General features: G+C 44.0%; 2 protein-coding genes across 3 annotated transcripts in view; one reads left to right on the forward strand and one right to left on the reverse strand.

The window, feature by feature from the left end:
• Positions 1 to 21911, reverse strand: part of aldh18a1 (aldehyde dehydrogenase 18 family, member A1) — an 875135-nt gene that overhangs the window by 428969 nt on the left and 424255 nt on the right. The window lies entirely within an intron of this gene.
• The window catches only part of entpd1 (ectonucleoside triphosphate diphosphohydrolase 1), a 267499-nt gene continuing 248498 nt past the window's right edge, over positions 2911 to 21911 (forward strand). The window contains exons 1-2 of one of the 2 annotated variants that reach the window (XM_068053230.1): positions 2911 to 3229; positions 3337 to 3409. In XM_068053230.1, the coding sequence (XP_067909331.1) occupies positions 3394 to 3409 (16 nt within the window). In that variant the 5' untranslated portion in view covers positions 2911 to 3229; positions 3337 to 3393. Of the gene's footprint in view, positions 3230 to 3336; positions 3410 to 7893; positions 7998 to 21911 lie in introns of those variants that run through there. The other variant, XM_068053229.1, reaches the window with a different exon arrangement.

The raw sequence follows: 21911 nt of genomic DNA on the forward strand, positions 1-21911 counted from the left end.
GCCTCCACCACACTCTCAGACAGTGCATTCCAGATCCTAAACACTCACTGAACCTGCCTCCACCACACTCTCAGACAGTGCATTCCAGATCCTAAACACTCACTGAACCTGCCTCCACCACACTCTCAGACAGTGCATTCCAGATCCTAAACACTCACTGAACCTGCCTCCACCACACTCTCAGACAGTGCATTCCAGATCCTAAACACTCACTGAACCTGCCTCTACCACACTCTCAGGCAGTGCATTCCAGATCCTAAACACTCACTGAACCTGCCTCCACCACACTCTCAGACAGTGCATTCCAGATCCTAAACACTCACTGAACCTGCCTCCACCACACTCTCAGACAGTGCATTCCAGATCCTAAACACTCACTGAACCTGCCTCCACCACACTCTCAGGCAGTGCATTCCAGATCCTAAACACTCACTGAACCTGCCTCCACCACACTCTCAGACAGTGCATTCCAGATCCTAAACACTCACTGAACCTGCCTCCACCACACTCTCAGACACTGCATTCCAGATCCTAAACACTCACTGAACCTGCCTCCACCACACTCTCAGACAGTGCATTCCAGATCCTAAACACTCACTGAACCTGCCTCCACCACACTCTCGGGCAGTGCATTCCAGATCCTAAACACTCACTGAACCTGCCTCCACCACACTCTCGGGCAGTGCATTCCAGATCCTAAACACTCACTGAACCTGCCTCCACCACACTCTCGGGCAGTGCATTCCACATCCTAAACACTCACTGAACCTGCCTCCACCACACTCTCGGGCAGTGCATTCCAGATCCCAACCACTTGCTGTGTAAAATGTTTTTCCTCATGTTGCCATTGCTTTTTTTGCCGATCATCCTAAATCAGTGTCCTCTGGTTCTCAACTCCTCTGCCAATGGGAACAGTTTCTCGCGATTGACCCTGTCCAGGCCCCTTAAAATCTTATGTTTCTATAAGATCATCTCTCATTCTTCTAAACTCCAATGAATAAAGCCTAACCTGTTTAGCCATTCTTGATAAGACAACCCCTTCATCCCAGGAATCAGCCGAGTGAACCTTTTCTGAACTGCCTCCTGAAATCTCCAACATCTGCCTCCTGCACAATAGTCCTGCAGAAACTTCCAAGTATATTTCATATTTTGTCGTAAAGTTGGATTCCAACTCAAGCTTGACATGAAGACCAATCCTAAGACACAATTTAGAATGAAACTTTATTTACTCAGCCAGTGTAAGCTTTGTGCAGCTTCTGATCTTCAGTCAATTGATAGAATTAGAATTAGAACATTACAGCGCAGTACAGACCCTTCGGCCCTCGATGTTGCGCCAACCTGTGAAACCATCTGACCTACACTATTCCATTTTCATCCATATGTCTATCCAATGACCACTTAAATGCCCTTAAAGTTGGCCAGTCTACTACTGTTGCAGGCAGGGCGTTCCACGCCCCTACTACTCTCTGAGTAAAGAAACTACCTCTCACATCTGTCCTATATCTATCACCCCTCAACTTAAAGCTATGTCCCCTCGTGTTTGCCATCACCATCCGAGGAAAAAGACTCTCACTATCCACCCTATCTAACCCTCTGATTATCTTATATGTCTCTATTAAAGTCACCTCCTCCTTCTCTCCAACGAAAACAACCTCAAGTCCCTCAGCCTTTCCTCGTAAGACCTTCCCTCCATACCAGGCAACATCCTAGTAAATCTCCTCTGCACCCTTTCCAAAGCTTCCACATCCTTCCTATAATGCGGTGACCAGAACTGCAGGCAATACTCCAGGTGCTGCCGCACCAGAGTTTTGTACAGCTGCAGCATGACCTCGTGGCTCCGAAACTCGATCCCCCTACTAATAAAAGCTAACACACCATATGCCTTCTTAACAGCCCTATTAACCTGGGTGGCAACTTTCAGGGATTTATGTACCTGGACACCAAGATCTCTCTGCTCATCTACACTACCAGGAATCTTCCCATTAGCCCAGTACTCTGCATTCCTGTTACTCCTTCCAAAGTGAATCACCTCACACTTTTCCGCATTAAACTCCATTTGCCATCTCTCAGCCCAGCTCTGCAGCCTATCTATGTCCCTCTGTAACCTACAACATCCTTCGGCACTATCCACAACTCCACCGACCTTCGTGTCATCCGCAAATTTACTAACCCACCCTTCTACACCCTCATCCAGGTCATTTATAAAAATGACAAACAGCAGTGGCCCCAAAACAGATCCTTGCAGTACACCACTAGTAACTAAACTCCAGGATGAACATTTGCCATCAACCACCACCATAGGCACTAGAATATATCACACCAATCACTACAAAAATACCAGACAACGTTACTAACAAATGATTCAAAAGCTGACATTACATTGAGAAGGATGCCAAGGTGTGGGTTTGCAAATTCAATTAACAGGGAACTAAAATGAACATTTAACTCCGAGTGTTCTTCATCACAGAGACATCTCCGAAACTGGAGAGTGAGTAAGATATTAACTGGGGGAACCATGCCAGATGAACTTTAATCAGGTACAAGTGTACAGTACTGCAGTTAGGAATAAAAATTGGGCAACTTTTTTATTCCTTCTCAGAATGTGAGCAAGGCTGATAAACATTGTCCATTCCTGAAAAGACTAAACAGACTGGGCTCTTTTCTCTGGAAAAGTGAAAACTGACAGGTGACCTGATAGCGGTCTTTAAACGTTTGAAGAGGCTTGATCGGGTCAAAGTACAAAAGATAGGTATTTCAAACAGCTCGCTCAGGTTGGATAGGCTGAATGACCTCCTTCTGTGCTGTAGGATTTTATGATTCAAAGATGTTTCCACTTGTGACAAAGTCCAAAACTAAAGGAGATAAATATAAGCTGGCCATTAATAAATACAACGAGGAGCTCAGCAGAAAGGTCTTTACCCAGAGAGTGGTGAGAATGTGGAACTCACTCCCACATGTCAATATGGTAAATAGCATTGCTGCATTTAAGGGGAAACTAGGTAAGTACCTGAGGAAGAAAGGAATAGAAAGATCGGGTGAGATGAAACAAGGTGGAGGAGGCTCGTATAGAGCATAAACATCTGCACAGATATTTTGGGCCGAATGGCCTGTTTCTGTGCTGTACAATTCAATGCCGTTTTATGTAGTTGCCCTGAGAAAGTTTAGTACAACCAAGTGGCCACTTCAGAGAGAAAATCACGGAACTGGAGTCACATATAGGCTATATCAGGTAAGGATGGCAGGTTTCCTTCCTTAAAGGACATTAGTGAATCAGTTTTTTATAACAATTTGACAGTCTCACGGTCTCTTTTACTGATGCTAGTATTATATTTCCAGATTTCCATTTCAGAGGGCATTTAAGAGTTAACCACATTGCTGTGGGTCTGAGGTCACATGTCGGCCAGACCAGGTAAGGACAGCAGATTTCCTTCCCTAAAGGACATTAGTGAACCAGATGGGTTTTTATGACAGTTGATAACAATTGTCTGGCACCATTACTGAGACTAGCTTTCAATGCCAGATTTTTATTAATTAATTAAATGAATTTAAATTTCACCAGCTGCCGTGGTAGAATCTAAACCCAAGTCCCCAGAGCACGAGCTTGAGCCTCTGGATTACTAGTCCAGCAACATTACCACTACACCTCCCCTCAAACAGCTTGGGCCTGTACTCATTGAAGTTTAGAAGAATGAGAGGCAATCATATTGAAACATAGAAGACTCTGAAGGGGCTTGACAGGGTAGATACTGAAAATGTTTCTCCTCGTGGGGGGAATCTAGAACTAGGGAGCACAGTTCAGAATAAGGAGTCTCCCATTTAAGATGGAAATGAGGAGGAATTTCTTCTCTCAAAAGGTGGTTAATCTTTGGAATTCTCTTCCTCAGAGAGCAGTGGAGGCTGGGTCAGTGAATATATTCAAGGCTGAGTCAGACAGATTTTTGATCTACAAGGGAGTCAGGGGTTATGGGGGGCAAACAGGAAAGTGAGGTTGAGGCCATGATCAGATCAGCCATGAACTTATTGAATGGCGGGGCAGGATTGAGGGGCCGAATGGCCTACTCCTGCTCCTATTTCTTATTTTCTTATGATCAAATACCATAGTGGAATTTGAGCTCACCTGGATTATTAGTCAAGCCCTACTAAGTTCCTGGCTCTATTACGTAACGACTACATTGAGGTTGGGTGTAGCACATTTGAGTTTTACTGAGATTTTTTCAATTGATATGACTATAATTTTATATTCAATCAAGAAGGTGTTAACTCCTAAGGGAAGTTTTATTTCTGTAACTCACATTAACAAGCAGAAATGACATTAGGGTGGCAGTTTTGATAACTGGGAATGTTAGCTGGCAAACAGTGACAATCATTGTGTGTAATTTTAAATATTTCACATCATTGTAATGAAGTCGTTTTCTAATGACAGCTGAATAGTCAGGCAATGGTCATTCAATGTGCCCAGCAAGAAGCTTATCTAAATAGACATCTGTGTATCGAGAGCTCCCAGATCACAGTGCAGGCATTTTGCTCACTGTGTTAATTTTGATAATGGTTTCAGGGCGAAACTTCTCTTTGGCTTTACAGTCCTAATGGTTGGCTTTCTCTATATCTTTTTCTCTCTGAAAGACACCAGGATGTTAGAGTGAACATATGTAGCTTCTACCTCCTTCTGAATCCACCCCAGAAAAAAACTATTCCCCAATTCACTAACAACTGCACTTTCAAAATCCCCACTGTCATGCTGTCGGGTTGCTGTTCACCACAACGTTTCTGCAGCTATTGATTTGCTGAACTGCACCTTCACCTCCACCTTCTATGCCCTAGTCCCCAATAAAATCATTACTCTCTCTCACCCTGATCACACCCCTGGTATGCTCTTCATCTCCACTCCCTTAAGTCCAGAGGATGCAGACTTGAAAGGATATGGTGGACAACTGGTTTAATCATTCACTATTCCAGATCTGGCTCAACCACAGAAAGCACCATCGGGATGTGCTCTCGGCTGATAAAACCGCTCACTATCCCAGGATCATCAATGGAAAGATAAGCCCCGGCTTCTTTTCTCCACTGCAAACCATCTTGCTAACCCTCTCCCCTGTCTCCTCCATCCTCACTTCCAACAATAAGTGCGAGGAGCTCATGAAACCCCTGCTCAGTAGCCAATGCCCTGTCCATAGGGCCCTTCCACTACCCCACCTGGCCAAACTTCCTCTAATGCTCCCCCCCGCCCTAGCCCTGAACTCGCATCTTTCTCTAATTTCTCTCTGTCTCTCCTCATACCCTCTCTGAGTTCATCTTGTCCATGAGACCCACCTCCTGCTCCCTCGATCCTATTCCTATGAAACTGCTCATCACTCAACTTCCCCTCCTGGTTCCCATGTTAGCCAATACTGGTAATGGTTCGTTCTCTTCAGTTATTGTCCCTCTCTACTTCAAATCTGCCATCATCACCCCCTCCTCAAAAACCAACCCCTGACCCCACCATCCTTGCAAACTACCATCCCATCTCCAACCTCTCTTTTCTTTGCAAAGTCCTCGAATGTGTTCTCACCTTCCAAATCCATGCCCATCTTTCCCAGAACTCCATGCTTGAATGCCTCCAATCAGTTTTCTGCCCTCGCCAACAGTACCAAAACAGTTCTTCTCAAAGTCATAAATGACATCTTTTGTGACGATAACAAAGGTAAACTTTCCCTCCTTATCCTTTGCGACCTGTATGCAGCCTTTGACATGGTTGACCACAACATCCTCCTTCAATGCTTCTCCACTGTTGTGGGACTGCTCTTGCCCGATTCCATTCTTATCTAATTATAGCCAGAGTATCACTTGCAATGGCTTATCTTCCCACTCTTGTACCGGTATTCCTGCTGTTCTGCAAGGATCTATCCTTGGCCCCCTCCTATTTCTCATCTACATTCTGCCCTTCAGTGACATCATCCGAAAGCATAGCATTAGTTTTCAAATGTAGGCTGATGATACTCATCTATCTCACCAGCTCTCTCCACTCCTCCACTGTTGCTAAACTATCAGACTATCAGACTGTTTATCCAACATCCACTACTGGATGAGCAGAAATTTCCTCCAATTAAACATTGGGAAGACTGAATCCATTATTTTCGGACCACAGTCCAAACTCCGTTCCCGAGCTGCCAGAAAACAGGGAATTACAGACCTGTTAGCCTTATATCAATCGTTGGGAAAATGCTAGAATCTATTCTAAAGGATGTGATAAATGGACACTTGGATAATAATGATCTGATTGGCCATAGTCAACATGCATTTATGAATGGGAAATCATGTTTGATGAACATGTTGGAATTTTTTTGAGGATGTTACTAACAGAATTGATAAAGGGAGTTGGTGGACATGGTATACTTAGATTTTCAGAAGGCTTTTGATAAAGTCCCCCACAGGAGGTTGGTTAGCAAAATTAAAGCACATGGGATAGGAGGTAATATACTGGCATGGATTAAGGATTGGTTAACAGGCAGAAAGCAGAGAGTAGGAATAAATGGGTCACGTTGACAGGCTGTGTCTAGTGGGGTACCACAAGGATCAGTGCTTGGGCTCCAGCTGTTCACAATATATACCAATGATTTGGATGTGGGGATCAAATGTAATATTTCCAAGTTCATGAATGACACAAAACTAGGTGGGAATGTGTGTTGTGAGGAAGGTGCAAAGTGGCTTCAAGGGGATTTGGACAGACTTAGTGAGTGGGTAAGAACATGGCAGATGGAATATAATGTGGAAAAATGTGAGGTTATCTGTTTAGTAAGAGGATCAAATGTGCAGAGTATTTCTTAAATGGCAAGAGATTAGAAAGTGTAGATGTACAAAGGGACCTGGGTGTCCTCGTCAATAAGTCACTGAAAGCTAACATGCAGATTCAGCAAGCAATTAGGAAGCTAATGGTATGTTAGCCTTTATCGCAAGAGGATTTGAGTACAGGAGTAGTGAAGTCTTGCTTCAATCGTATAGAACCTTGGTTAGACTGCACCTGGAGTACTGTGTGCAGTTTTGGTCCCTAACCTTAGGAAGGATATTATTGCCATAGAGGGAGTGCAACGAAGGTTCACCAGACTTGTTCCCGGGATGACGGGACTGTCCTATGAAGAGAGATTGGGGAAACTGGGCCTGTATTCTCTAGAGTTTTGAAGAATGTGAGGTGATCTCATTGAAATACTTAAAGGGATAGACAGGGTAGATGTAGGTAAGATGTTTCCCCTGATTGGGGAATCTAGAACCAGGAGACACAATTTCAAAATAAGTGAGAAGTCACTTAGGACCGAGATGAGGAGAAATTTCTCCAGCATCGGCAAAATCGGCAGCAAGCAGAACAAAACTTACTCCAAAATTCTGTTTGAGCTGGTCAACAAGCACCTGCACATTTCTCCAGACAGGATATACATCGTGTTCCAAGACCTGGATGCTGCTAATGTTGGCTGGAATAGCACCACCTTCTGATCCAGAGCATTCCGAAATGATCACTGTAATAAAAACAACTCACAGGTTGAGAATCTTTGGAATTCTCTACTCCAGAGGGCTGTGGAAGCTCAGTCATTGGGTATGTTTAAAGCAGAGATTGACAGATTTCTAAATACAAATGATATAAAAGGATATGAGGATAGTGTGGGGAAAAGGCATTGAAGTGGATGATCAGTCATGATGGTATTGAATGGCAGAGCAGGCTCGATGGGCTGAATGGCCTACTCCTGCTCCCTATGTTCCTATCAGACTGCTGATGTCTCATGCCAGAAGAAAGGGAACCTACTTTTATTTTTCTGTCAGTGTTTGAAAATCAGAAAGGAGGAGGAAGTGTCTGTGTGTTTTGAACGGATTAGACATTGTGAAAGGGGATGGGTCTGAAAGTTCGCCCTGTCCAGCCCCAGAAGTTTAACTCCTCCCACCTTTGTAAAAAGCACAACTCCAGAGGTTGAAGGAAAGAGCGAGAGAAGGAAATCCCCGCACAGACGCTGAGATGACTGAGGCACAGGAAGGTAGGAGAAACATTTTAAAGAAATATCAACTTAACTGTTGCCACGAAGAGAGAAAACTGAGAGCAGACTGGAAGTGAAGAAAGTATTTGTTAATGTCTGACATGGAGGGAATTGAGCTGCGGGGAATGTAGTGAGATCAGAGTGAGCTAGAGAGAGACTGCAGAATGGGGAATGGGGAATGTAGTGAGATCAGAGTGAGCTAGAGAGAGACTGCAGAATGGGGAATGGGGAATGTAGTGAGATCAGAGTGAGCTAGAGAGAGACTGCAGAGTGCAGAATGGGGAATGTAGTGAGATCAGAGTGAGCTAGAGAGAGACTGCAGAATGGGGAATGTAGTGAGATCAGAGTGAGCTAGAGAGACTGCAGAATGGGGAATGTAGTGAGATCAGAGTGAGCTAGAGAGAGACTGCAGAATGGGGAATGGGGAATGTAGTGAGATCAGAGTGAGCTAGAGAGACTGCAGAATGGGGAATGTAGTGAGATCAGAGTGAGCTAGAGAGAGACTGCAGAATGGGGAATGGGGAATGTAGTGAGATCAGAGTGAGCTAGAGAGAGACTGCAGAATGGGGAATGGGGAATGTAGTGAGATCAGAGTGAGCTAGAGAGAGACTGCAGAATGGGGAATGGGTCACCCGCTCCTTTGATGTTTGCGCTCAGTTTAACTAACGGATTGACAAGAGTCAGATCTGGCAAATTTCACACATGCTTTGAAATGAATTGCAGCAGTGATTGGGTGAAGTGGATTCTCGGATTGTTGTCTGTCATTTGTGTCACAATCGTCAATTAAAGCAAATGTGACAACTGAGAATGCTTTGAAAAGGAGACTGGCGAAGAACTTGATCACTTTGGAAACAGCGGCTCACACAAAGATATTTCACCAGAAAGGCAAATACTTTTTGTGCCTTGTTCCAGCAGAAACACTCGCAATGTGCAGTAAAGTTCCAAAAGCAAATACAAGCACCGGACAGTATATAATCCCGGACAGTAGATTGGAAGTGACTGGAAGTGGTTCAAGAGTTCACCTACCTAGGCTCAACTATCACCAGTAACCTGTCTCTAGATGCAGAAATCAACAAGCGCATGGGTAAGGCTTCCACTGCTATGTTCAGACTGGCCAAGAGAGTGTGGGAAAATGGCGCACTGACACGGAACACAAAAGTCCGAGTGTATCAGGCCTGTGTCCTCAGTACCTTGTTCTATGGCAGCGAGGCCTGGACAACGTATGTCAGCCAAGAGTGACGTCTCAATTCATTCCATCTTCGCTGCCTCCGGAGAATCCTTGGCATCAGGTGGCAGGACCGTATTTCCAACACAGAAGTCCTCGAGACGGCCAACATCCCCAGCTTATACACACTACTGAGTCAGCAGCGCTTGAGATGGCTTGGCCATGTGAGCCGCATGGAAGATGGCAGGAACCCCAAAGACACATTGTACAGCGAGCTCGCCACTGGTATCAGACCCTCCGGCCGTCCATGTCTCCGCTTTAAAGACGTCTGCAAACGTGACATGAAGTCCTGTGACGTTGATCACAAGTCGTGGAAGTCAGTTGCCAGCGTTCGCCAGAGCTGGCGGGCAGCCATAAAGGCGGGGCTAAAATGTGGCGAGTCGAAGAGACTTAGTAGTTGGCAGGAAAAAAGACAGAGGCGCAAGGGGAGAGCTAACTGTGTAACAGCCCCGACAAACAAATTTCTCTGCAGCACCTTTGGAAGAGCCTGTCACTCTAGAATTGGCCTTTATAGCCACTCCAGGCGCTGCTTCACAAACCACTGACCACCTCCAGGCACTTACCCATTGTCTCTCGAGATAAGGAGGCCAAAGAGAGAGATATTATCCTGGGCAGTATATTTTCCCGGGCAGTATATTTTCCCGGGCAGTATATTTTCCCGGGCAGTATATTATCCAGGACAGTATATTATCCCGGGCAGTTTTGCACTGGAGTGCTGACATGGGTTGCATTAGAGTGCTACAGTGCAAGTTTGGTAACTGAGGATAATTAAGTGTTAATTTTATCTTAAATCTACAAAGAACAAAGAACAGTACAGCACAGGAACAGGCCATTCGGCCCTCCAAGCCTGCACCGATCTTGATGCCTGCCTAAACTAAAACCTTCTGCACTTCTGGGGTCCGTATCCCTCTATTCCCATCCTATTCATGTATTTGTCAAGATGTCTCTTAAACGTCTCTATTGTACCTGCTTCCACCACCACCACCAAAGAGAAGGACTTGGTGGATGATGAGCCTAGGGAAGGGAGTGCAGATAGTCTCAGTCATCTCATTATCAAAAAGGAGGAGGTGTTGGGTGTCTTGCAAAGCATTAAGGTAGATAAGTCCCCAGGGCCTGATGGGATCTACCCCAGAATACTGAGGGAGGCAAGGGAAGAAATTGCTGAGGCCTTGACAGAAATCTTTGCATCCTCATTGGCTACAGGTGAGGTCCCAGAGGACTGGAGAATAGCCAATGTTGTTCCTTTGTTTAAGAAGGGTAGCAAGAATAATCCAGGAAATTATAGGCCGGTGAGCCTTATGTCAGTGGTAGGGAAATTATTAGAGAGGATTCTTCGGGACAGGATTTACTCCCATTTGGAAACAAACGAACTCATTAGCAAGAGGCAGCATGGTTTTGTGAAGGGGAGGTCGTGTCTTACTAATTTGATTGAGTTTTTTGAGGAAGTGATGAAGATGATTGATGAAGGAAGGGCAGTGGATGTTATCTATATGGACTTCAGTAAAGCCTTTGACAAGGTCCCTCATGGCAGACTGGTGCAAAAGGTGAAGTCACACGGGATCAGAGGTGAGCTGGCAAGATGGAAACAGAACTGGCTCAATCATAGAAGACAGAGGGTAACAGTGGAAGGGTGCTTTTCTGAATGGAGGGATGTGACTAGTGGTGTTCCGCAGGGATCAGTGCTGGGACCTTTGCTGTTTGTAGTATATATAAATGATTTGGAGGAAAATGTAGCTGGTCTGATTAGTAAGTTTGCGGACGACACAAAGGTTGGTGGAGTTGCGGATAATGATGAGGATTGTCAGAGGATACAGCAGGATATAGATCGGTTGGAGACTTGGGCAGAGAAATGGCAGATGGAGTTTAATCCGGACAAATGTGAGGTAATGCATTTTGGAAGATCTAATGCAGGTGGGAAGTATACAGTAAATGGCAGAACCCTTAGGAGTATTGACAGGCAGAGAGATCTGGGCGTACAGGTCCACAGGTCACTGAAAGTGGCAACGCAGGTGGATAAGGTAGTCAAGAAGGCATACGGCATGCTTGCCTTCATCGGTCGGGGCATAGAGTATAAAAATTGGCAAGTCATGCTGCAGCTGTACAGAACCTTAGTTAGGCCACACTTAGAATATTGCGTGCAATTCTAGCACACTACCAGAAGGACGTGGAGGCTTTGGAGAGGGTACAGAAGAGGTTTACCAGGATGTTGCCTGGTCTGGAGGGCATTAGCTATGAGGAGAGGTTGGATAAACTCGGATCGTTTTCACTGGAACGACGGAGGTGGAGGGGCGACATGATAGAGGTTTACAAAGTTATGAGCGGCATGGACAGAGTGGATAGTCAGAAGCTTTTTCCCAGGGTGGAAGAGTCAGTTACTAGGGGACATAGGTTTAAGGTGAGAGGGGCAAAGTTTAGAAGGGATGTGCGAGGCAAGTTTTTTTACACAGAGGGTGGTGAGTGCCTGGAAGTTGCTGCCAGGGGAGGTGGTGGAAGCAGGTACGATAGCGACGTTTAAGAGACATCTTGACAAATATATGAATAGGAAGGGAATAGAGGGATACGGACCCCGGAAGTGCAGAAAGATTTAGTTTAGACAGGCATCAAGATCGGCGCAGCCTTGGAGGGCCGAATGGCCTGTTCCTGTGCTGTACTGTTCTTTGTTCTTTGTTCAGTATATTATCCCTGACAGTATATTATTTATTTAGAAATACACTGAAACAGGCCCTTCAGCCCACCGAGTCTGTGCCGACCAACAACCACCCATTTATACTAATCCTACAGTAATCCCATATTCCCTACCACCTACCTATACTAGGGGCAATTTATAATGGCCAATTTACCTATCAACCTGCAAGTCTTTGGCTGTGGGAGGAAACCGGAGCACCCGGCAGAAACCCGCGCGGTCACAGGGAGAACTTGCAAACTCCGCACAGGCAGTACCCAGAATTGAACCCGGGTCCCTGGGGCTGTGAGGCTGCGGTGCTAACCACTGCGCCATTGTGCCGCCCTATATTATATTAGCACATATACGGTGTATTATCTTTGGTCCCCGCCACTCACTGTGATCCCGACCCACCCTGGGAACTTTCCGAGGTTGAACCAAACTGTTTGCAACCTTGGTGTCATATTTGACTGCGGGATAATTCTCCGACCACATTATCCATGTTATCACCATACCTGCCTATTTCCACCTCTGACATCCTCCAATTCTGCCGTGTCTCAGCTCATCTTCTGCTGAAACTCTAATTCATGCCTTTGTTCTCTCTGGAATGAACACAAGAACACATCATCTAAAACTCTGCTGCCATGTCCTCACCTGTACCAAATCCCGTTCACTCACCATCGCTGTGCTCGCTGACCTGCACTGCTCAATAGGGAGCCCATGCCTCAATTTTAAAATTCTCATCCTTGTTTTTGAATCCCTCCACGGTCTCGCCCCTCCTGGTCTGAGTCATCTCCTCCAGCCATACAACCAACTGAAATATACTCTTATACTCTTATACTCTAGGTCTTGGCTAATACAGGAAAGTATCCCATATGCCTTCTTCACCACTTTATCTACCTCTCCTACTACCTTCAGGGATCTGTGGACTTGCACTCCAAGGTTACTCTGTTCTACTACATTTCCTTCCTAACAGCACTGTGGGTGTACCTACCCCACAAGGACTGCAGCGGTTCAAGATGGCAGCTCACCACCACCTTCTCAAGGGCAATTAGGGATGGGCAATAAATGCTGGCCTGGCCAGTGATGCCCACATCCCATGAATGAATAAAAAAACATTTCTCACTGTGGTACCATTTATTGCATATTCCCTTGCCTTGTTTGCTCTTCCCAAATCTATTACCTAATGGATGTTGCCTGGTATGGAAGGAAGGTCTTACGAGGAAAGGCTGAGGGACTTGGGGTTGTTTTCGTTAGAGAGAAGGAGGAGGAGAGGTGACTTAATAGAGACATACAAGATAATCAGAGGGTTAGATAGGGTGGATAGTGAGAGTCTTTTTCCTCGGATGAGGATGGCAAACACGAGGGGACATAGCTTTAAGTTGAGGGGTGAAAGATATAGGACAGATGTCAGAGGTAGTTTCTTTACGCAGAGAGTAGTAGGGGCGTGGAACGCCCTGCCTGCAACAGTAGTAGACTCGCCAACTTTAAGGGCATTTAAGTGGTCATTGGATAGACATATGGATGTAAATGGAATAGTGTAGGTCAGATGATCGGCGCAACATCGAGGGCCGAAGGGCCTGTACTGCGCTGTAATATTCTAATTCTAATTACCTCACATTTCTCCAGACTGAATTACATTTTCTGCTTTCCTGCCACTTAACCAGTCCATTGATATCTTCCTGCAGTCTACAGCTTTCTTCCTCACTGTCAACTAGACAGCCAATTTATCATCTGCAAACCTCTTCCATCATCTCCATTACATTTAAGTCCAAATCATTGATATGTACCACAAAGAGCAAGGGACCCAGTACTAAGCCCTGCACAAACAGTCTTCCAAGTACCAGACTATCAGCCATTACCCTTTCCTTCCTGCCACTGAGCCAATTTTGGATCCAACTTGCCACTTTCCCTTGGGTCCCATGGACTTTTACTTTTCTGACCAGTCTGCCATGTGGGATCTGATCAAAAACTTTGCTAGACGACATCAAACGTGTTGCCCTCATTGACCTCAAGAAATTCAATCAAGTTAGTGAGAGACGACCTTCCCTTATCGAATCTATGCTAATTGTCCTTGATTAATCCATGTCTTTCTAAATAGAGATTTAAGCTGTCCCTCAGAATTCTTTACAATAATTTCCCCACCACCATGGTTGGAGTGACTGGCCTGTAATTATTCAGTCCATCCTTTCCTCCCTTTTTAAACAATGGTTCTCCAGGACCATGCCTACAGCCAGAGAGGATTGGAAATAATGATCTGAGCCTCCACTATTTCCTCCCTCGCTTCTCTCAGCAGCCTGAGATACATTACATCCACAACTTATTCACTTTCAAAGGTGCTAAACCCCTTAATATTTACTCCTTCACAATGTTTGTCCCGTTCACTATTTCACATTCCTCCCCCTGCACTACAATGTCTGGATCGCCTTCCTCTTTAGTCAGACACAAAATATTCATTAAGAACCATGCTCACGTCTTCTGCCTCCAAACACATTATCTTTTTGGGCTTGACTCTTTGTTCTCCACATGCTTTTTATGTATAGAACATCTTTGGGTTTTCCTTGATTTTTTCATGTCCTCTCATTTCTTTCCTAACTTCCTTTTTTAATTTCACTCCTGCACTTTCTTTAATCCTGTAGCCTTTCAGCAGTATTGAGCTCTCAACATCTGATTTAAGCATTGGTAGTGGGAGTCTGCTGCACCAGAGGTGTTTCTTGGATGCATGCTTGCCAGAAGAGGCCTGAAACTGCACCCTCAAGCCAATAAATGTTTCTGTACGTTGTTTAAAGTTAAGGTAATGTATGATTCTCAAAGGCCATTCTGATTAGAGTGGTCGTATGTTCTGAGAGAATCTGCCCATGGAACCTCCCACAGAAACTAATTTTTAATCCTGGAAGATGGTTCCGAGTTAGGTGAACACCAAAGAGGTCAGTGAGTTACCCCTACAGAATCAAAGTGGTGATTAAGAATACAAAAAATAGGAGCAGAAATCAGCCATTTGAGCCTGCTCTTTCACTCAGTACGATCATGGCTGATCGTACACCTCAAGTTCACCTTCCCGCATTATCCCTTCATTCCCTTTGTATCCAAAAATCTGTTTGATCTCAGCCTTGAATGTACTCAATGACTGAGCATCTACAGCCCTCTAGAGTTGAAAATTCCAAAGATTCACAACCTTTTAAGTGCCTGACGTTGAAGACAGAAGTGAATTCGTACCATCGGAAGGAAGAGACGGACCAGCGATTATAGAGGCAGAAGTCAATGCAGTGATTAAAAAGATGAAAGCAAGGAAAACACCTGGAATCGATGAGTTCCTAACGGAATTCCTGAGAGCCCTGAATGATGTTAACATTGGGATAATCTCTGCAACAAAATTTACAGAACAGGATTCATACCCGAGGATCTTAGGCAGTCAGTGTTCACTAAACTCCCAAAGAAACCAGGATGACAAGGATTGGGTCCTGAATATTGAGGGTATATGACATTCAAGAAGAATAGGAAGCTAGGTAAAGGTGCAGGGGTAGCACTGTTAATCAAGGATGGCATTGGTGCAATAGTTAGAGATGGCCTTGGTTTAGGAAATCAGGATGTAAAATCGGTTTGGGTGGAGATGAATAGTAGGGGAAAGAATTCACTAGTGGGAGTGGTCTACAGGCCCCAAACAGTAATCACAATGTAGGATGAAGTATACAAGAAATAATATTGGTTGCTTATGATAAAGGGACGGAAATAATCATAGGTGATTTTAATCTACATATAAACTGGAAAAATCAGATTGGCAATAGTAGCCTGGATGAGGAATTCATAGAATGCTTTTGAGGTAGTTTCTTAGAGCAGCATGTTCTGGAATCAACCAGAGAGCAGGTTATATTAGATTTGGTTTTGTGTAATGTGACAGGATTAATTAATGACCTCAAAGTAAAGGCACCTCTAGGTAGCAGCGACCACAATATGGTTGAATTTTACATCCGGTTTGAAAGAGAGAAGTTAAAACAAGAAATGCTGGAACCACTCAGCAGGTCTGGCAGCATCTGTGGAAAGAGAAGCAGAGTTAACGTTTCGGGTCAGTGACCCTTCATCGGAACATCACCACCGAAACGTTAACTCTGCTTCTCTTTCCACAGATGCTGTCAGACATGCTGACTGATTCCAGCATTTCTTATTTTTATTTCAGATTTCCAGCATCTGCAGTATTTTGCTTTTAATTGAAAGAGAGAAGTGTGGGTCTAAGACTAGTATTTTAAACTTAAATAAAGGCAACTATGTGGGCATGAAAGCTGAGCTAGCTGAAGTGAACTGGGTTACTAGGCTAGGAGATAGATCAATTGAGAAGCAGTGGCAGACATTTAAGGGGATATTTCAGAATATTCAGAATAAGTATATTCCTACTATAAAGAAAAATTCTAAGGGGAGGACCTACCATCCGTGGTTCGCTAAAGAAGTTAAGGAAAGCATCAAACTTAAGGAAAAGGCATATAACTGCACAAAAATGAGTGACAATTTAGATGATTGGTCAGAATATAAAGAACGGCAGAGAATGACTAAAAGGTTAATCAGGAGAAAGAAATTAGAGTATGAGAGGAAGCTAGTTAGAAATGTAAAAACGGATAGCAAGAGTTTCTACAGGTATTTAAAAAAGCAAAGAGTCAGTAAAGTGAGTGTTGGTCCTCTGGAGTGTGTCTTCGCTATGGAGGATTGTTATGACCAGGTGTGAAAGGTGTCTCGGGGTCTTTTACTGTCTTCACCTGGTCTTATTGTAACAGGGTTTTTTTTTTTAAACACTATGTTTTGAGCTCCCCCTTGGTGAATCCTTGGTCACCACTTTCCAATTATAAGGCAAAGAAATGAGCACAACCAGGTTTACTCAGGTTTAAAGAAGAAAAGTGAAATTTATTAAACCTTAAACTTAAACTCTAATTCGGTTAATGCCTACAGATATACGACATGCCCACGCTAGCATGTACATGTGATACACACATGCAAATAGGGGCAGAAAAGAGCAGAAGCAAAATAAAGTCGAGAGGTTTGAAGCAGTCTCTGAAGGGGGTTTCTTGTTACTGTTTCTGTGTTTCCTGCTCACCGTAGAGTCTTTGATTGTAGACAGCTCTTACTTTGCATTGGGACCCAGTATTCTTCTTAAACCTTGTTCACATAGGAGACTTTTCTCTCTTTGAGTTCACGTGTCTTCAGTGGGTTTTCCATTCTGTGAGAAAGAGATGGGAGCAGACAGGAGAGAGGTGTTCAGTCAAGGAGCAAGCAGCTTTCTCATTTTTTTTCTCTCAGCAAGTTCAAATTCAAACAGCCAGTTAGTCATGTGACTAAACTGGCCTAACCAAGTCTTCTGAATATTGGAGAAGCAGAGACTGGGTCCTTTTTTCCAACACTGTCTGCTAGCATGCAAATGTTTTTCCAGTCAGGGGCCTGGCAATTCCCTGTGATAGGCCCTCTTTTCTTCCCAGCCACAATTTTAAGTTTTAATGTTCATGTGGTGAAATAATGTGTGCCTCAGTCTTGGCAGGTGGGGGCCTGCATGACAGGATACAAAAAACATTCCAGTAATAGCTGTAAATCAGGAGGTGGAAGGAAGAGAGGAACTTGCTGAAATTACAATCACCAGGGAAGCGGTACTGAGCAAACTGATGGAGCTGTGGGCTGACAGGTCCCCGGGTCCTGATGGGCTTCATCCTAGGGTCTTAAAATAGGTGGCGAATGAGATAGTAGATGTGTTGGTGTTAAATTTTCAAAATTCGCTAGATTCTGGAAAGGTTCCATCAGTCTGGAAAGTAGCAAATATAACCCCTCTGTTCAAGAAGGGTGGGGAGGCAGAAAACAGGTAACTATAGGCCAGTTAGCTTGACGTCTGTCGTCAGGAACAGTCAGCATTGTTTTGTGGAAGGGAAATAGTGTTTAACCAATTTATTGGAGTTCTTTGAAGGAGTAACATGCGCTGTGGATAAAGGGGAGCCTGTTGATATACTGTACTTGGATTTCCAGAAGGCATTTGACAAGGTGCCATGTAAAAGGTTATTGCGCAAAGTAGGAGCTCATGGTGTCGGGGGTAACATATTAGCATGGATAGAGGATTGGCTGGCTGGCAGAAAACAGAGAGTATGCATAAATGGGTCCTTTTTTGATTGGCAGCATGTGACAAGTGGAGTCCCGCAGGGGTCTGTGCTAGGGCCTCAACTTTTTCCAATTTATATCAATGACTTAGATGAGGGGAGCGATGGCATGGTAACTAAATTTGCAGATAACATAGATAGGTAGGAAAGTATGTTGTGAAGAGGACATAAGGAGGCTGCAGACCGATATAGATAGGTTGAGAGAGTGGGCAAAAATCTGGCAGATGGAGTGTAATGTGGGAAAATGTGAAGTTGCTTACTTTGGCAGGAAGAATAAAAAAGCAGAGTATTACTTAAACGGGGAACGATGGCAGAATTCTGAGGTGCAGAGGGATCTAGTGCAGGAGTCACAAAAGGTCAGTATGCAGGTACAACATGTAATAAAGAAGGCTAATGGAATGTTATCTATTATTACGAGAGGAATTGAAAATAAAAGTAAGGATGTTGTGCTTCAGTCATACAGGGCGTTGGTGAGACCACATCTCGAATACTGTGTGCAGTTTTGGTCTCCTTATTTAAGGAAGGATGTGAATACATTGGAGGCGGTTCAGAGGAGGTTTACTAGATTGATACCTGGAATGAGCGGGTTGTCTTATGAGGAAAGGTTGGACAGACTGGGCTTATTTTCGCTGGAGTTTAGAAGAGTGAGGGGAGACTTGATTGAAGTTTATAAGATTCTGAACGGTCTTGACAAGGTGGATGTGGAGAGGATGTTTCCTCTTGTGGCTGAGTCCAGAACTAGGGGGCACTGTTTTAAAATTAGGGTCACCCTTTTAGGACAGATGAGGAGAATTTTTTTCTCCCAGAGGGTTGTGCGACTTTGGAACTCTCTGCCTCAGAAGGTGGTGGAGGTGGGGTCATTGAATATTTTTAAGGTGGAGAATTCTTGTTAGGCACAGGAATCAAATGTTATCGGGGGTAGATGGAATTCGAAACACAAATAGATCAGCCACGATCTTATTGAATGGTGGAGCAGGCTCGAGGGGCCGAATGGCCTCCTTCTGCTCCTAATTCATCTGTTCGTATGTAAAAGCCCTAGAGTGTTCAGAGCACAGGACAATAAGCCTCATGAGCCATGTGATGAAAATGATTTTAATAATCATTTTGGAAAGAAATGACCAGCCTATAGAAACACAAATAGATGATGTCAGTCAGGATTCAGAACAAAGAAAGGAACAAGAGTGGGCATCTTTAACTTGAGATTAGTCATTGAAAGATACCTGGAAGTGCAAAACCCTGTGTATTTATACTTTATAGACTATGAGAAGGCACTTGATACAGTCTACCATCAGAAAATAATGGTGTGTTTAAACAAATTAGTAATCGACAGAAATGATCAAGGATAATTCAGAAACTATATTGGAGGCAATCAGCAGTGGAGACTTGATGATGGCCTGTCAGACAGTTTCCCAATCAAAAGAGAAGTGCGCCAGGGATGTGTTTTGTCCCCAAAACTGTACAACCTGTACACTGAAGCTATCTTCAGAGACATAGAACATCTACCGGCTTACAATATTGGCGGGTTGAACATTAATAACTTGAGATATGCAGAAGACACTGCACTGATTGCAGAGTCAGAAGAGGCTCTACAGGAAATTGTCAACAAAGTGAATGTAAAGAGTGTGGAATATGGATTAAGAATGAACGTGAAGAAAACCAAGACAATGATGATAAACAGGGACCTAACCCCGGAAGTGAAAACTGAAGTAAATGGACAAGTCCTGGAACAAGTGAAAAGGTTTAAATACCTTGGACAGATCATCACAGATGATGGGAGATGCGAATGTGAGATCTGAAGGAGAATTGAGGTAGCCAAGACCAACTTTGTCAGAATGAAGAATGTGTTAACATTAGCGAAACTGAACATGGACAATAAAGAGACTACTGATAAGCTGAATGCATTCGAGATGTGGACATTTCAGAGGATGATCTGCATATCCTACACAGACAGAAAGACTAATGAGGAAGTGCTGGAAATGGCTGGAGAAAAGAGGAAATTAGTGCATAATATCAAAGAGAGAAAGATACATTACTTTGGTCACATCATTAGAGCAGAAGGTAGACAGAGACAAATATTAGAAGGAAAGATCGACAGAAAACGCAGGAGAGGGCAGCAGAGGAGAAAATGGATGACAGGTATAATGGACTGGATGCAGTTGACCTCTGCAGAATGTGTAAGGACAGCACAGGCCAGACAGGTGACGATCCATGGCAGTCAACCTTCTGGGAAGAAGATAATACCAACGAATGAACAAAAGTAAAGAAATCTCTCCTCATCTCCATTCTAAATGGCTGACCACTCATTGAGACTGTGACCCCCGAGTTCCTGGCTTCCCAGCCAAGGGAAAAATACTCTCAGCATCTACCCTGTGAAGCCCCTTAAGAATTTTATATGTTTCAGTTTGATCACCTTGGATTCTTTTAAACTCTAGGGAATATAGACCTAGTCTACTCAATCTCTGTTGTTTGGACAATCACCTCATCCCAGGAATGAGTCTAGTGAACCTTCATTGCACGCCCTCCAAAGGAAGTATATCCTTCCTTTGGTAAGGAGACCAAACTGTACAAAATCCTAGAAGCTAAATCTCTTCCTGAGCAATGAGTCTGAACTTGGCTTGGCTCAGTAGGTTGCACACTTGCCTCTGAGTCCATGACATCATGTCCTACTGCAGAAACTAGAGGACAGAATCTAGATTGATACTTCAGGGCAGTACTGAGGGAGCACAGCATTGTCAGAAGTATCATCTTTCGAATGAGACATTAAATGGAGATCCCTTCTCCCCTCAAGTCCTCTGTTTTTCTTTGAATAGTGCCATGGGATCTTTTACATCCATCTGAGTGAGCAGACAGAGCCCAAGTTAAATGCTGGCACTGAGACATGGCTGAAACAAACTTAGTCTTCTGTTAGCTGGATGGACCAGGAGTAGGAGCATATTCTACAATGTATTTTTATTTTGTTGGTGGTTGTTTCCAAAATAAGGTGTATAAATTAGATAGCCAATGGCTCCTGGAGACGGTGTACAATGGCTGTTGTGACTTCAAAGGCACACTCCTGATCAATTATAAGCACACTGACAGAGGATTGGTCCTGAGGGGCCTGGAAAAGCATCTGATTCCTCCCTGCACAAGAGAGAACTTGGGACACAGAGATTTATGAGGGTCACTCTGAAGACTTTCCTGACCATCCCTTTTCACTGGCTCAGCTTCCTCTGGGTCAATTTATTTTTATCTGGTACCCTGAGCTCTTCACTCTGGAGCTAGCTGTTCTGTTTTGCTGTTGCCATGGGTTTCAGGTTGTGATTATTAACTATGTTCATTACCTGGTAACAATTGCTCAATTATTTTCTTAAATTAGAAGAAAGGAACACTTTATAAAACACCAGTTTCAACAGATCTTCAAGTCCAAACTAAATAAGACTGGAAGTCATGTAATGCAGCTGGAAATTTTGCAACTTGTGTTGAATATGAGACAGTTGTGACAGTCATTAAGAAATGTCTGAGGACCTGTCCTGGTGTGATATGTTGAAAGAAGAGAGGACGGTATTAAAAGGTTGAATTGCACCGTTGGGTACAGTACAAGGCAGTAATTCAGGTGCCCAGTCCCCAACATTTTCTGATTATTCATTATGTAACATGAGCTGAAATTCCCTTACAGGCAACATACTCAAACAAATGCTGCCAATGTTGGAAATTCAGAGCACGACCATCAGCGTCTATGGAGAGAAGACTTCTCTGACTACAGTAGAAGGCTGTGCCTTCACCTGAGCTGATGTCAAAAGATAAAACAAGCATTTTTCGATGGTTAGAAAGAGAGAGTGAAGGGAGGAGGATATTTATGTGCTTTGAATTTCAAATTTAATTGAGCACAGGTCTTCCCCTGCAACGAAGCCAGAGCGCAGTCACAA

This window comes from Heterodontus francisci, chromosome 20 (genome assembly GCF_036365525.1).
Source record: "Heterodontus francisci isolate sHetFra1 chromosome 20, sHetFra1.hap1, whole genome shotgun sequence".
In the NCBI taxonomy this organism is placed as follows: Eukaryota; Metazoa; Chordata; class Chondrichthyes; order Heterodontiformes; family Heterodontidae; genus Heterodontus; species Heterodontus francisci.